Source organism: Erythrolamprus reginae, chromosome 4 (assembly GCF_031021105.1).
Source record: "Erythrolamprus reginae isolate rEryReg1 chromosome 4, rEryReg1.hap1, whole genome shotgun sequence".
NCBI lineage: Eukaryota > Metazoa > Chordata > Lepidosauria > Squamata > Dipsadidae > Erythrolamprus > Erythrolamprus reginae.
In genome coordinates this window covers 128,002,531-128,019,474 of record NC_091953.1, presented here as the reverse complement: position 1 = coordinate 128,019,474, position 16,944 = coordinate 128,002,531, and the positions used below count along the sequence as shown (strand labels likewise).

The following is a 16,944-nucleotide window of genomic DNA, read 5'->3' as shown; positions in this document are numbered from 1 at the left end:
TTTCATTCCTTCTTTCTCAGACTTTCATCATTGCTGAACTGAACCTCAGCCTCTACTTTACAGCAAAGTTTGTCAACTTCAGCAGCTTGAAAGGGAGTGGTCATCCTCTCCTAAAATTCCCCAGCCCATCATATATATTTTTAGGAGTCCACACGAGTCTGCGGAGAGGGGCGGCATACAAATCTAATATATTATTATTATTATTATTATTATTATTATTATTATTATCATCATCTTGTGTGCAGCAGTGTGCAGGAACTGCTAAAAAAAGGCAACACAGTTCTAGGCTGCATTAACAGAGTGATAGAATCAAGATCACATGAAGTGTTAATACCACTTTATATGGTCTTGGTAAGGCCACACTTGGGAGTATTGCATCCAGTTTTGATTGCCACAATGTAAAAAAAAAAAGATGTGGAGACCAGAAAGAGTGCAGAGAAGAGCAATAAAGATGATTAGGGGACTGGAGTCTAAAACATATGAAGAACAGTTTCAGGAACTTCTTACTGAAAAGAAGGACTAGGGGTGACATGATAGCAGTGTTCCAATATCTCAAGGGCTGCCACAAAGAAGAGAGAGTCAAACTATACTCCAAAGCACCTGACGGCAAGACAAGAAGCAATGGGTGGAAACTAAACAAGAAGAGAAGCAATTTAGAACTAAGGAGAAATTTCCTGACAGTTAGAACCATTAATCTGCGATATAGCTTGCCTCCAGAAGTTGTTATTGCTCCAACATTTTAAGTTTTTAAGCAGATGTTCGATAACCATTTGTCTGAAGTGGTGTAGGGTTTCCTGCCTAAGCAGGGGGTTGAAGACCCCTAAAGTCCCTTTCAACTCTGTTGTAGTTGTTGTAGTAGTAGTTGTTGTTGTTGCTGCTGTCAAGTTATGAAGCACCACTCTACCAGCTACAGAGACGCCACATAACAAAACATGCTTACAAATGTATAAATTCACTTTCTTGCATTTTCAAAATCTTTAGATGATGGGAAACTAGTCTCAAATTATTCTTAAAGTTGCTAATAAAAACATAGAAATTATCAGTACCCTGTTTCCCCGATAGTAAGACACCCCCGATTGTAAGACATATCGGGGGTTTCAGGGGGGGTCGGCTAATATAAGCCGTACCCCGAAAGTAAGACATATGTCTTACTTTCGGGGAAACACGGGGGTATTGCCACCTCCCTCTCATCTAGCTGCGCGCCGCTAATCTGCGCGCCGCTAATCTTCGTGCCGTTAATCTGCAAGTAACCCAAATTGATGCCGTCGATTTCCTGATAACCAGCTTTGTAATCCATTGTAATCCATGGAAGTGGCAGCAGAAGCCGCAGCTGGAGCCATCCCGCAGGTCAGAAACATGTTTAAAATAAAAGGGAGGTAGGGAGGTCGCCAGTGGGGAGTTTTCCAATATAAGACATACCCCGAAAGTAAGACATAGTGGGGCTTTTGGGGATAAAAAGAAAGTAAGACACTGTCTTACTTTCGGGGAAACATGGTATTTTTCCCCACAGGGAAAAAAAGTCTCTTTTTCATGAAATTCCTTATTTTTTAAATGGCACCTGTGTTGAGGCTGTCTTAGTAACTCAGCAGGTAATTAGGCAGATGGTGTATACGAAAAGTGCCTTTCTTTTTCTTAAATTATTTCCTTATTCATCTATGAATTCGAAGGAGATATTTACAGTCTTATTTCTAAGCATCTTTTCTTGGAAACAAATTAAAGGAAAAGGTTATAATGGCTGAGATAACACTATAAATAATGTCACAGAAATAGCATAGTTGCATTAATTTAAAGAAATGGATAATACTCAACATGGAGAAAAATTACTTGGGGGAAACAATGATAATGTACAATGAAATGATATTATCAAAGAAAAGAGAGAAATAAAAAGGCAATTTTGACTCAGATATGAAGTGAAAAATGATCATTCATATTTTTTTTCCTTCAATAAATTTTATTTGTTTTGGGTCTTTCAACATCTCATATAGTGAGCATTTATTTTCTGAGTTTCATACATCCATATAATATTTTTAATGATGAATTTGAATTCATTGTTCAATTCATATGAATTAAAGGTGAAATCATAATGGATGATAATTATTTTTAACAATATTTTTTGTTTTTAAAATAATTACAATCCATTACCATTTCATTTTCAATACATCTTTCTCGTTTCATTTCCTCTTAATATACGTCTTTAGTCTTCTTTCCCTCTTATTTTAGCTCAATTTTAATGCCAACAAATGAAGATGTGGTCATTTCCCAAATTATATTTCTAATATTAGTATATTTTACTTTACCTATTTCCTAAACATTAATTAAAAAATCAACTTATACTTTATCCGCTTGTCCACATAATTACTTTTTCCTTACAAAATATATTTCAAAATTACATATTCCAATATTTATATTTTCTTCCATTTTTCATTATTCATCTTTTCTTGTTATTTTATAACTTCATTTCTACTTGTTAGTCAATGTATTACAATGAACAATTTATTTACACTTACGTAATACTAGTAAATTGATTAAACTATACAAATTAATGCTAACTTTTTATCTCTTATATCCCAGCACCTATTACTTCCTTTCTACATGCTTCTATCATCAAACCTTTATTCAAAAATGTTTTTCATACAAAACATATTTAAACGTTACATATTTCCAAGCTTCATATATTCTATTATAGAATAGAATAGAATAGAATAGAATAGAATAGAATTTTATTGGCCAAGTGTGATTGTACACACAAGGAATTTGTCTTGGTGCATATGCTCTCAGCGTACATAAAATAAAATATACATTTGTCAAGAATCATGTGGTACAATACTTAATGATTGTCATAGGGGTCAAATAAGCAATGAAGAAGCAATATTAATAAAAATCTTAGGATATACGCAACAAGTTACAGTTATACAGTCAACATGGGAGGAAATGGGTGATAGGAATGATGAGAAAAACTAGTAGAATAGAAGTGCAGATTTAGTAGAAAGTCTGACAGTGTTGAGGGAATTATTTGTTTGGTAGAGTGATGGCGTTCGGAAAAAACTGTTCTTGTGTCTAGTTGTCTTTGTGTGCAGTGCTCTGTAGCAACGTTTTGAGGGTAGGAGTTGAAAAAAAATTTGTCCAGGATTTGAGGGGTCAGTAAATATTTTCCCCGCCCTCTTTTTGACTCGTGCAGTATACAGGTCCTCAATGGAAGGCAGGTTGGCAGCAATTGCTTATTATCAGGCTTATATTCAAATTGCCGCTCCTGTTTCCTCCCAAGAGATTCCTAGAGGGGCCCCATGGAGGCTTCTCCCCACCTTTTCCAGCCCTGTTTCCTCCCAGGAGATTCCTAGAGAGGCCCCACGGAGGCTTCCCTCTGCCTTTTCCAGTTACAGTTTTGGAGAAAATGGTTCTTGAGAAGAGGCAAAAAAAAATCTTGAACACTCGGTTCTTATCTAGAAAAGTTCATACGTAGAGGCATTCTTAGGTAGCGGTACCACTGTATTATGCTGCTCCAGCCCTCAAAGAAATACAATTTGACACCCCTGCGATAGAAATATGTCAGATGAAGTAAGGCATGGAATGACACACACACACCCGACAATTCCTTTTACTCACACTCCAAAACGAGTGCCATACAAATTAAAAGGCACTTCTGAACAATCCAGGGGAATCAGACATATAGGCCAAATGATTGGGTCTCTGTTGTCCAAATCTTAATTCCTTGTTCTAAAAGGTAGTTTGAAAACATTACTTTGAACCGGCAATTTTCTGTTTCTTTCAGGTGTGTGCCCATTTCTATTGTTTATGTGGCTCAGTTCCTGGGAAATGAACTGAGCTCATTGCTAAACACCATGAAAGCTTATTTCAAGTAGATTAAATATTATGTTCTTTCCACAGCTGAAAACATTACAAAATTTGAAAATAGTTTCTGTCAGTCTAACTTTCATCTAACGACATTCCTGTCTTAGTCTGGATATATGGCTCTATTGAAATATTTATCGTAATGTACCTTGTTTATAAAATAAATAAATTTTAAACACCCATACAAAAGAGTAATTGTGCTTGCTTTTATTTACAAATTCTGTTTTAGATTCACCAACAAGGAAAATGATGAAGCAGCAATAATTATATTTTATTCAAGGACTGAATTAAAGCCAAGAAAGATTTAAAAAGTTCTGTCTTGAGGAACCTATAAAAACAGCTTAAATTTAATCAATGTTAGTTGCATTCCAATGCTTATACAATTATTTTTAAAGTATGATTTCACTAATTATCTTCTGAAAATTAAGACTAGGGCCACTGATTGCTGTGAGTGATACAGAGAACTTTAAAAAGTGTGTGCTACACACACACACAGATACAGAAAGAGAGAGAGAGAGAGGAAGGGAGGGAGGGTGGGAGGGGGAGAGAGAGATGGATGTGATTGCTTATTTGTACATGGACTATCATTAAGTGTTTACCTTATGATTCTTGAAGAATTTGTATTTTCTTTTATGTACACTGAGAGCATATGCATCAAGACATAGTGTTCAATCACACTTGGCCAATAAAATTATGTTCTGTTCTGTTCTGTTCTATAAGATGTATTTACAAATTCAGTCCCAGGCTATATACCATGATATACCAATCCAATATAGGATTACAATCTATGTGGTTGATCGAGGTAAAACTACCTTATTTTAGTCATATTAGAATAGAATAGAATAGTATAGAATAGAATAGAATTTTATTGGCCAAGTGTGATTGGACACACAAGGAATTTGTCTTGGTGCATATGCTCTCAGCGTACATAAAATAAAATATACATTTGTCAAGAATCATGTGGTATGACACTTAATGATTGTCGTAGGGGTCAAATAAGCAATGAAGAAGCAAGATTAATAAAAATCTTAGGATATAAGCAACAAGTTGCAGTCATACAGTCAACATGGGAGGAAATGGGTGAGAGGAATGTTGAGAAAAACTAGCAGAATAGAAATGCAGATTTTGTAGAAAGTCTGACAGTGTTGAGGGAATTATTTGTTTAGTAGAGTGATGGCGTTCGGAAAAAAACTGTTCTTGTGTCTAGTTGTCTTGGTGTGCAGTGTTCTGTAGCAAAGTTTTGAGGGTAGGTGTTGAAACAGTTTGTGTCCAGGATGTGAGGGGTCAGTAAATATTTTCCCCGCCCTCTTTTTGACTCGTGCAGTATACAGGTCCTCAATGAATATTGTGCAAAGAACTAGATATATTGTTCCAATGTTTGAACAATATATATATATACCCCTTCCAAATGCCGGGGGGAAGTTTTCTTGTCCACTAAATACACCCAATTGAGAATGCCCAGCAAAAAGCTAAGGCCAACATTTTTGGGTCCATTCCCAATAGTTATAATTATCAAACTAGTTATTGTGCAGCTTGCATTGCCTAGAATATTGGGGAAAATACACCCAGTATTTCATCGCAGCTTATTAAAATGAGTGATGGGGTCAAATATAAGACCACAAACCCAACCACCACCTCCCCTGGTAGTAATGTAGGGAGATACACACTATGAAGGGGAAAAAACTTTAGAGTTCAGAATGTTTAGGGGTCAATTACAACATCTAATCAATTGGAAGGGGGTATCCTTTGTCCAAATCTATATGGATACAAAGTTAGAATGTAAAAACTGACAAGCTAGTTATACAAATCCACGATAAATACCCAGACAAACCAAAGGATCCTCCGGGTGGTGGTGGTGGTTAAGAATGTTGTATTGTTATTTTATATAACAAATAAGTATATGTATGTAGTGAAAGAAAATATTAATTGATGATAAGCAAATAATTATCTATGTACATATATTGAACACCATTGAAACTGAACGCTTTATATGTTCTATAAGGTTATAAGCCGATTTGTCTGTCTACTTTCTTTCATTTTTCTTTGTATGATTTGTTTGTTTAGATTGTTTTTTTATTATATGTAGAAACTTAACAAAGATTTTTTTTTAAAGGAATGCTGTATTAACCCCCTTTGTTATTCTCTTTTTTTTTTCTTGTCGGACACAATCTTTTCCTGAGGGGAGGCCGCCAGTCAAGCCAATACCATTTTAGATGGGGTCTTTGGCCTACTACACTTTATGCTATTTTATATGATATTCTTAGCTGTGGGAAATTGGAAGAGGGAAGTCTGCATGCAACCATAACAAATTCCTTCTAGATGTTCAAGGTCATCCTTTGTCTTCACACTTCTGCACCTGAATGGAAGAAGATGGGAGTTGCGGCCAAGTTGGCAAATGAAGATGATGGACTTGAGGGTGTGGGGACAAGAGATTGAACTTTCAACTGGGTGGAGAAACCCCTGGGACTTCAGATTTGGGTTTCTACCAGAAGTGCCAACATGGGTCTTGAACTTTGGAACTTTGAGGAATACTTTGCCTCGGACTCTGATGTAATTTTTGATGTTATTTGGAACCCTGACAGATAGATAGTGATGGAGAAAAGACATCTATGGGATCTCTAATAGCTGACATCAATTTGATGGTACACAATTAATCAACCAACTGTAAGTTACTGATGGGTTAAGAATCTCCCTCTCTCTCACACACACCCTTAAAAAGGCCAAAACGAAGCATATGTTCTATACAACAAAGCAACAGCTTGAAGCATTTTTATTTATAGAAAAGACTTTGGCTTCATAAATCATATACTGGAGTGCATGTTGACTTTTGGATAATCTTCCAGTTAAGGAGGCAGTTTGTGACTTGCCATGGCAAAACCCTCCTGCCAGACATTTTTATTATTATTATTATAAACTTTATTAATTTTCAATTTAAAAAGACATACAAACTTACAAAGATTTAAACACATATTAGGGGTTACAATTACCCCTCTTCTTGAAGTCAATTTTTAATACAGAAAAAAGGATAAAATCTTAAATCTTTAGCTCAAACTAATATTCTAATTGAAAAGAAGAACTATTGTTTACATATTCTAATAGACATAAAGTTAAATTGATAAAATAGAAAAGCCAACAACACTAAAAAAAATCAATAACATTTAATTATATTCATACCGTTCTCGTTACCTTATTTTCAACTTTATTCTTATCTATCCATGTATAAACTTTATCCCAAATAATATAAAAGTCAGATTCTTCTTGATCATTCAGCCTTCTCATCATCATATCCATCTCTGCACAATCCAGAATTTTTTTTAACTACCTCCTCTTTTTTGGGGATATCTTCCCCTCTCCAATTTTGTGCATAAACTATCCTAGCGGCTGTTAAAGTATGTACAACCAGAAAAAAAATATCTTTTTTATATTTCTGTTTAGCTATGCCTAGGAGATAAAATGCCAGATATTTTTTTTAAAGACTTCCCATCACATTTTTTTAAAACACAAATGGTCCTTCTTTCTAAGATAAGTCTGGGGGGGATACGGACGGACGGACAGAAATATGTGAGTTCTATGGAAGAGGGGAAGGAAAAACATATCTTTCCATTTTTTCCCCATTGCAATATCATAGGGGAAAAGTATCATTTTGTTCCTTATTTGTAACTGGGAATGATAATTTGTGTTCTTAAAGCTTGTTTTGTAACTGAATGTGGATTCGGGTTTGGCAAAAAAACCAAAATTAAACAATTATCTTGAGAGCATGTTATTTATGGAAAAATTATAGTTGTTCCGTAGGCTGTTAAATTGAGATCTGTTTTGAGATGGCGGAAGATAAACATTAATCAGTAATAACAGAGCATTATTGAGTTTTAACAGCACAGAAATTGCATAGCGTTCTATTGGATCTAAGAGTGCGTAATATTTGAACATAACTTAGTTGATATTTAAACCAGCGCACAATCTACCATGTCTTGTTCCAGGCACTGATGGAAGCAAAGGGGATTTATATCCTTTTTAAATGCAAGCTGTTTTCAAGGTTTATAGTAGTTGGGACACATTCTAAGTTGAGAGAAACCGCCAGTGATTCCTGGTACATAATGCAGCTGTAGCACATAAGATAGATTCCATTTTCTTCCCCTTGTTTCAATGTCTTTATTGATACCACCACAGAGAGAAACACCCAAACACCCAAACAGTCACTCATGCCCTCATCACCTCGAGGCTCGACTACTGTAATGCTCTCTACATGGGGCTACCTTTGAAAAGTGTTCGGAAACTTCAGATTGTGCAGAATGCAGCTGCGAGAGCAATCATAGGCTTTCCCAAAAATGCCCATGTAACACCAACACTCCACAGTCTGCATTGGTTGCCGATCAGTTTCCGGTCACAATTCAAAGTGTTGGTTATCACTTATAAAGCCCTTCATGGCACTGGACCAGGGTATTTACGAGACCGCCTTCTGCCGCACGAAAACTAGCGACCGGTTAGGTCCTACCGAGTGGGCCTTCTCCTGGTCCCATCAACAAAACAATGTCATTTGGCGGGGCCCAGGGGAAGAGCCTTCTCTGTGGCGGCCCCGGCCCTCTGGAACCAACTCCCCCCCGGAGATTAGAATTGCCCCCTCCCTCCTTGCCTTTCATAAACTCCTTAAAACCCACCTCTGTCATCAAGCATGGGGGAACTGAGACATCTCCCCCTGCCTATGTAGTTCTAGTGCATGATATGACTGTATGTATGTTTTTTTATATTGGGGTTCCTTGCTTTTAGATTTTTAAATGTACAATTGTTACCTTAGATTTTAATTATTAGATTTGTCAATATATATTGTTTTTATCACTGTTGTGAGCCGCCCCGAGTCTGCGGAGAGGGGCGGCATACAAATCTAATACATAATAATAATAATAAAAACACACACACAAACCTCTTTGCTCTATCAAAAGACCAAAGAAGTTGGATCTTCTGGAAACATTTCTAAGTAAAGAGATAAGCAGTCATAAGAAGTCAGGAATCAGAAAACTCTGGGAACAGAAACAGCGCCAGTTCTAAAATGTGACATCCTTTGAATCTTGCAGCCCCACCTCAAACAGATCTGGCTGTTTTTGAAAGGAAGGCAAAAATCCACAGTGGTTCAGCCAGAAACAGCAAGGCAGGAAAAAAATGTGCAAAACTACAAGCGCCTTTAGTCTGTTGTGTCACGCTGAGGACTTTAAAAAGTCTACCCAACACAACGGCCATGTTCTTGGAGACATCTGAAGAAGAGAATAAAACAGAACTGAATGGTCCTAAGATTGATTCCCTTCGCTTTCAAGCATCTTATTGACCCCCAGGGATGCCTGGAGCAAACGTACAACACATACTTCTGCATGTTTACTTAAAAGAATCAAGTTTCCTGATAAACCTTTTCTTTTCCCTATCCGGAATTCCCCCCCACCCCCTAGAAAGTGAAACACACTTATAGATCTATGCCAGTGATGTCAAGATGTCTGATCCTTTGGGTCTTCCTTAATCTTAATAGATAAATTAGTGAAGATTGGACTTAATCCCTAGATAGTTCAGTGGATTTCAAGCTGGCTGAAGTGTAGACATCAGAGAGTTATTGTTAATGGCGAGTATTCTGAGCAGAGACAGGTTACAAGTGGTGTGCCACAAGGGTCTGTTCTGGGTCCTATTCTTTTTAATATGTTTGTGAGTGACATAGGACAGCGTTTCCCAACCGGTGTGCCGCGGCACACTGGTGTGCCGCGAGACATGGCCAGGTGTGCCGCCAAGCTTCAGCTGGGCGGGGCGCTGCCGGTACTTCCGTCCTGGGGCTCCCGCTCGCAGCTGTCTCCTGCTCGATGCCGCGGTTTTCGGCGCTCTCCTGCTGGGCCCCAAAGAAGGAAGGCAGGAAGAAGGAGAGCTCCATTCTTCGCATCTTTTTCCCGCCTTCTTTCTTTGGGGCCCAGCAGGAGAGCGCCGAAAACCGCGGCATCGAGCAGGAGGCGGGGGACAGCTGCGAGCGGGAGCCCCAGGACGGAAGTACCGGCAGCGCCCCGCCCAGCTGGAGCTCCTCTTTCGTCAACGGCAAGTGTCCGATGGGAGCGGCGGGGGGGTGGCCGCAGCGGCCGCAGGCAGTCGGGGGAGATGGCGGCGGCGAGAGGGATCGCTCGCGCTCTCTCTCTCAGCTGACTGCAAGTGGGAGCCCTGACGGTGGCGGTTGGATGTTCTGCTGGACGTCGTACATGCTGGCGCTGCGTGCCTGGCATATACGGTGTCCATCACCACGTCCAGCTGCCGCCGTCAGGGCTCCCGCTTGCAGTCAGCTGAGAGAGAGAGAGAAAGAGAGACATATAAGAGGCAGAGAGAGAGAGAAAGAGAGACATAGCAAGAGAGATAGAGAAAGAGAGAGAGAAAGAGAGACATAGCAAGAGAGGCAGAGAGAGAGAAAAAGAAAGAGAGACATAGCAAGAGAAAAAGAGAGACTTAGCAAGAGAGGCACAGAGAGAGAGAGAAAGAGAAAGAAAGAGAGACATAGCAAGAGAGACAGAGAGAGAAAGAGAGATAGCAAGAGAGGCAAAGAGAAAGAAAGAGACATATAGCAAGACAGTGAAAGAGAGAGAGAGAGCAAGAGAGAGAGAAAAAAGCAAGAAAGAGATAGCAAGAGAGACAGAGAGAGAGAGTAAGGGAGAGAGAAAGACATAGAGGAAGGGAAGGAGGGAGAGAGAAAGAGAGCAAAAAAGAGAGGAAGAAAGAAAGAGGGATGGAGAGAGAGAATGAAGGGAAGGAAGGAAAAGAGAGAAAGAGGGAGAAATAGAGCGAAAGGGAGGAAGAGAGAGGGTTTTTTTGTCCAAACTTTTCTTTAGCCCCCCCCCCCCTTTCAGTGTTCCCCAGGATTTTGAAAATACGAATAATGTGCCGCGGCTCAAAAAAGGTTGGGAAACACTGACATAGGAGAAGGTTTGGTAGGGAAGATTTGCCTATTTGCCGATGACTCTAAAGTGTGCAATAGGGTTGATATTCCTGGAGGGGTCTGTAATATGGTAAATGATTTAGCTTTACTAGATAAATGGTCAAAGCAATGGAAATTGCACTTTAATGTTTCCATATGTAAAATAATGCACTTGGGGAAAAGGAATCCTCAATCTGAGTATTGCATTGGCAGTTCTGTGTTAGCAAAAACTTCAGAAGAGAAGGATTTAGGGGTAGTGATTTCTGACAGTCTCAAAATGGGTGAGCAGTGTGGTCGGGCAGTAGGAAAAGCAAGTAGGATGCTTGGCTGCATAGCTAGAGGTATAACAAGCAGGAAGAGGGAGATTGTGATCCCCTTATATAGAGCACTGGGGAGACCACATTTGGAATACTGTGTTCAGTTCTGGAGACCTCACCTACAAAAAGATATTGACAAAATTGAACTGGTCCAAAGACGGGCTACAAGACTGGTGGAAGGTCTTAAACATAAAACATATCAGGAAAGACTTAATGAACTCAATCTGTATAGTCTGGAGGACAGAAGGAAAAGGGGGGACATGATCAAAACATTTAAATATGTTAAAGGGTTAAATAAGGTTCAGGAGGGAAGTGTTTTTAATAGGAAAGTGAACACAAGAATAAGGGGACACAATCTGAAGTTATTTGGGGGAAAGATCAAAAGCAACGTGAGAAAATATTATTTTACTGAAAGAGTAGTAGATCCTTGGAACAAACTTCCAGCAGACATGGTTGGTAAATCCACAGTAACTGAATTTAAACATGCCTGGGATAAACATATATCCATTGTAAGATAAAATAGTATAAAGGCAGACTAGATGGACCATGAGGTCTTTTTCTGCGGTCAGTCTTCTATGTTTCTATGTTTCTATCTACTATTCTTTCAAAACAATATAAAGTCACTTTCCATCCTATTTTTAATTGAAAATCTGTTTTTTTTAATGCAACTAAACAAACCTATCCTAAAAGGCTTTGACTTTATGACCGTTGTTCTATAGAATCACCAACCCATTTATGAATGCTCTGATGCTTCTGCAATTTGCAAAAAGAAAATTAATGAATATCCACGAAAGTTTTCAATAAAAAAACTCAAACTATCTTATTTTTTAAAAAATCAGCTTTTCAGTTTCACCTCCTTGAAATTGACTTGTGTATCATTATATGCATGAAAAAAATTGTTCAACGAAGACTTCTCACTCGCATAGCGTGGCAAAGGAGCTGAGATTTTTCCCATAGACTCACATGGGGCTTGTATACTCAGCTCAACAAAATAAGCCTTTTCTCCCCCTGTTTTCTGAACGGAACAGCTGATCAAACCAGAACAGCTAGTGTAATAGAAAGGATCATTTATACATTTTTTTAAAAAAAGAAATCTCACTAGTTACTTTTCCAGGAAGCAAGGAAAGAGTTAATTTCCAATACAGGACCATTATTTAGCCTATTCTGCATAAGCAAACAGAGGTAAGCCATAAGGTGTGTTACAAACTATGTGCGTCATACAATAGAGGGAACACACACATTGCAGTCACAGGTTTGGTATGGAAACCTGGAAGACTGGGTTATAATATTGGAAATAAGTAACCCATAAATGAGCTAAATTTCATAACCTAGTTTTCATTAAAATGAAGCACATGAAAGTTGAAGGAAACTTTCCCATAACTTTGTCCCACTGTTTTGCTGATTGGATTACATTCTCTCTCTCTCTCTCTCTCTCTCTCTCTCTCTCTCTCTCTCTCTTGTTTGATGGTTTTAAAATATTAATTATTTTTTTTCAAAATGTGCTCTGTGCAAAGGGGGCAAATGGTGGATAAGAAAGACAAATGAAGTAATACAGATTTTTTTCTTCTACTTCTATTCATTTGGAACAGTGCCATACAAGTTTTTTAAAAAAAAATTAAGCAGTTTTCAGTGAGTTGAGCATCACTGAACTTCAGGGACACCTGTTCACTTGAATTTTTTGAGAAATGATTGTGGATGATATGTCTTAACATCATTGAAAAGTAGCTAAATTTCTAAGTATTAGAAACTTCACTAGGCAACTTAGAAAATATGATTCAACACTCTCCAAAGCTTAATATTAGATCTATAAGGAGGAAGGGAGAGAGGAAGGAAGGAAGGAAGCAAGGAAGGAAGCAAGGAAAAAGAAAAGAAAGAGAGAGAGAGAAGGAAGGGAAAAGGAAAGAGGGGGGAGAAAGGGAGGGAGGGAGGAAAAAAGAAAGAGAAGAGAAAGAGAGAGAGAAGGAAGGAAGGATAAAGAAAGAGAAGAAAGGAAGAAAAAAGAAAGGGAGAGAGAGAGAAGGAAGGGAAAAAGAAAGAAAGGAAGGAATGAAGGAAGGAAGGGAAGAAAGGAAGGGAAGAAGGAAGGAAAGAAGGAAGGGAGGGAGAGAGCAAGGAAGGATTTGAGCCTGTAGATATAGACATTATAGTGAAGCAAATTCAATGCATCTGAAATGTCATAATTCTAAATAAAATATTTCAGGAGATCAATGATCATTTAAACAACTGAATAAACAGTTATAAACAAGTCAGTCAGGGTTTGGTTAGCTGTATGACAGGTGCTAGACACATTTCAGCTAAAAAGTACATAGGTCAGCAAAATCCTAATGGCATTGCCAAAAATTCCTTTATTTCTAGCAACATAGAAAATTGTTCCCACTATACTTGGCTTGTTTTTCTTTTGATATGAGATCTAGTCAAGAATCTTTAAGTCTCTTGGCTTTTAATAGGTGAGATTGCATGTCAATATTCGCTGAAGCAAACAGGTCTCAATATGCTTAACTTTGATCAAATCAGCTGGTGGGAATCTAACAAACAGAAGTGCTTTCTAACTTTGAAATTCAAGCCATCCCAGGGGTAGATTAAACGGAAGAGCAATTTAATAATTAGTCAAAATAGATTTTCAGCTCTGTTCAGTGTTATCGGGAAGAAAGGAAGATACTACTTTTGAAATAATGTTTCAAACTAAATTTTAAAACTGCAAAAATCTTACCAGTCCAAATTGAAAAATTTTAGGCAAATTCATATGAAACTCTATACCAGCACATCTATTCAGAAGCAATTAATGGAGCTTTTACTCCAACCTTTTGGGAATAACAAAAGATCTCCAAATACTTTGTATAAAACTGGATTGGACTGGTTCCAAGTGGGGCTATTCAAATCTGTAAACTCCCCCCCTTTCCCCCCTTCTGTTTTTATTTTTTATTTTTTTTATTAAATATACTGTATACATTAAAAACAGGGTACAGAAAGGCAAAGGGAATATATATAATGTTACCCCCTTCTGTTTTAAATGACCTTCACTTTGTTTTATCCCATTTCTAAATCCGTTTGGATAAATCAACCTATCAATAAAATTGGATGCAGAAATCATAGGCAATTCCATGCATAATTCTTATGAGACAAAAAGCTTTGCATAGTTTCCTGTTACACATTTTTAATCAGCAACTTTTGACTACTAATAGGGAATTTTCCATTTTGTATAACTATCTTGAGTACATAGAAGCATGAATGTCCACGTATAACAGTAGTCCCACTTATACAAAAATCCACCTCTTTTAGTCCTTCAAATTTTGACTAGAAACAGAAGCAATGATAAGAGGGACATTAATTCCAAAGCTGATCTAATTAATAATAATATTGGATTCTTTGTAAGAGCTTGGGAGACAAGATGTTATTAGCTTTCTGGGGAAAAGTAGTATATAAACACAAACACAAAAATTAAGAATTCTCTCTCTATGTCTGTCTGTCTGTCTGTCTGTCTGTCTGTCTTTCTCTATCCATCCATCCATCCATCTATTTGCAATCTCAAAATAGTGCCTGTGGCAATAATTTATGATAATTAAACTATGTATTTAAGTAAGGAAAGCCACATGTAATCTTACAATGTTGACATTTTGGGTCATGCAATCCTTTGATTGCAATGGTTTACAACATAATATTTAACCTTCTGCACAAAAATCCAATTTAAGACCAAGGCATCTCAAGAAATTGGATCCAGAAAAAAAATATTTATTATTTTATTTATTAATTAATTGGATTTATGTGCCACCCCTCTCCGAGGACTCGAGGCGGTATGAAAATTGCATGAGTACTAATATACACTATTAAAGCCGAACACTGTTGAGGAATTAATTTAGACAGGGCACATCAACTTGTGTTGAAAAAGTTAGAGCAAGGAGAGTTTTTTCACAAAAAAGCCCAGTTTTCTTGCAGCCTTAAGAAATCTGTTTACTCTAGAACTCCCAAAGAGAAATACGGCATTCCTGGGCACCAGATCTATAACTTAAGGAAAGTTTGAGCTTGGAAATGCTGTAGGTGCCAGTGAGAATGATTGAAACGGGACTTAACTGTCCCTTGGAGCGATTTAAAGCACAGCGTCATCTCTGCTTCATAGCCGTCTCTATCTACCAGTTCGGTGATCAATTCGCTACGGAATAACCTAGAAAGTTGTTTTAAACCCCTGATGTACCTAACGTTGCTAAGCATCTGCTTAGATAGCACGCTTGCAAAACCCAACTACGCCACTGTGTTGTTGGAGTGCGTAAACGAGTTAGTGGCTTCCCCCGCCAGATTGGCAGGCGACCCTGCGATTTCTTCTCCGGCGTCCGAAGTTCAGTCGCGGCACGGACGGACCGAAAGGAGGACGCCTTCTTAAATAGTCTTTAACCCCCGGGGGAGGAGGAGGAGGAGGTTGGTGGGGAGAAGAAGAAGGAGAAGGAGGAGGGGAAGAGGAAGAGCAGGAGGGGAAGAGAAAGAGGAAGAATAGGAAGAGGAAGAGGAAGAAGAGGAGGAGGAGAGGAAGAGGAGGAAGAGGGAGAAGGAGAAGAAGCGTCAAGCTGTTTCTTGGCGCAGTTTACTCAAAAGTCAACGCGAAGAGAAGGAAACCTGCACGCAGGTGGAGGGGGGGGGCATGCTAGAGAAACGACCGGCTTAACCTAGGAATCCCAACTTCGAGAGTCCTCGGTTTCTTAAAAGCCAACTCACCACCCGTCATCGCGCCAAATCCCGGGTAAAGCTAGCGCCCAAACTTGCCGGGCTTCAAAGGTTTTCTCTCCCCATAACTGAGCAAAATAAGGCAAGGTTGGGCAGGGCAAAGCAAGGCTAGGAAGCCGCGCGATGTTGGCCTTTCCTTGGCGGATCAGGGGCGCTTCTCCGGCCTGGCAACGCTCGCTGGCTCGTTTGGGTAGCTTACCTGTGCGCGGCGCCTTCACCTGTTGCCCGGCCGCCTCCATCGGCGAAGGGCAGCGGCTCCCCCTTGACTTCTCGCAGGACTAGCGCCTTCTCCTCCGGGCGGGGGAACTCGGCGAAGTCCCCCCCGCTGCTTCCTCCTCCTCCACCTGGCCTTTCGTCCAGAGACTCGACGTAGAAGATGGTGCGGGGAGCCGGCGGGGGACCTTGCGGCTCGGCCAGCCCATGGAGCCGGGTGGCCGGCAGCGACGTCCCGTTGAGGGGCAAGGGGGAGACTGCGCAGGGCGGCGGGCAGGCGGCGGCCGAGGACTGCGAGGGCGAGGCGGAGGAGGCTTTCTTCCAGAAGGCGCCTCCTCCGCTTCGCTCCTGGCTCTTCAGCAGCCGGCTCTGGCTCGGGCCCCAGTGCTCGAAGCTGCCGTCCGGTTGCAAACAGCCGCCCGCGGGCGCCGCCGGGTGACTGAACAGTTTCCAGCGGAGGCGCAAGATGTGCTTCACGTCAAAGTCCTTCCTGCTCGAGTTCGACATCCTGCGGAGCCGGAGGCGAGGGGCTGGCGCTGTTTTCTCCCGGCTCGGCCGGGACGCGCTGCTGCTCCGGCGGCTGAGCCGAGGCGAGCCCCGGAGGGGACAAGGCGAGCCGCGCCGCGCCTGGCAGGGCCTCCCAGCGCCGGAGTGTCCGCAGCGCCGGAGGCGCAGGAAGCAGCCGGGCTGCTGCCGAGCGACTGAGATGGGAAGGAAAGCACGCTACGCGAAGTAGTAGCCCCCTCCTCCCCTCCTCTTCCTTCTCGCTTCCCCCCCTCCCCAACCACCACCGCTCGGCTCAGCAACGGCGGAGGTTTCACCTGGAGCGCCCGGTATTTTTGCGCTCCGATGGAGAGGAGGAGCCGAGGACCCGTGCGTAAAGTTGCCGGGCTTTTAAGCTCTGGGTTAGTAGCTGGGGAAAAAGAC

The 16,944-nt window shown here is 40.3% G+C and overlaps 1 protein-coding gene across 2 annotated transcripts in view; it reads right to left on the bottom strand.

The window, feature by feature from the left end:
* KLHL1 (kelch like family member 1) overlaps positions 1-16,524 on the bottom strand; it is a 164,759-nt gene extending 148,235 nt beyond the window's left edge. For both annotated transcript variants that reach the window (XM_070751364.1, XM_070751365.1), the window contains exon 1: positions 16,004-16,524. In XM_070751364.1, the coding sequence (XP_070607465.1) occupies positions 16,004-16,524 (521 nt within the window). The remainder of the gene's footprint in view (positions 1-16,003) is intronic.
* Between the last annotated feature and the right edge of the window lie 420 nt (positions 16,525-16,944).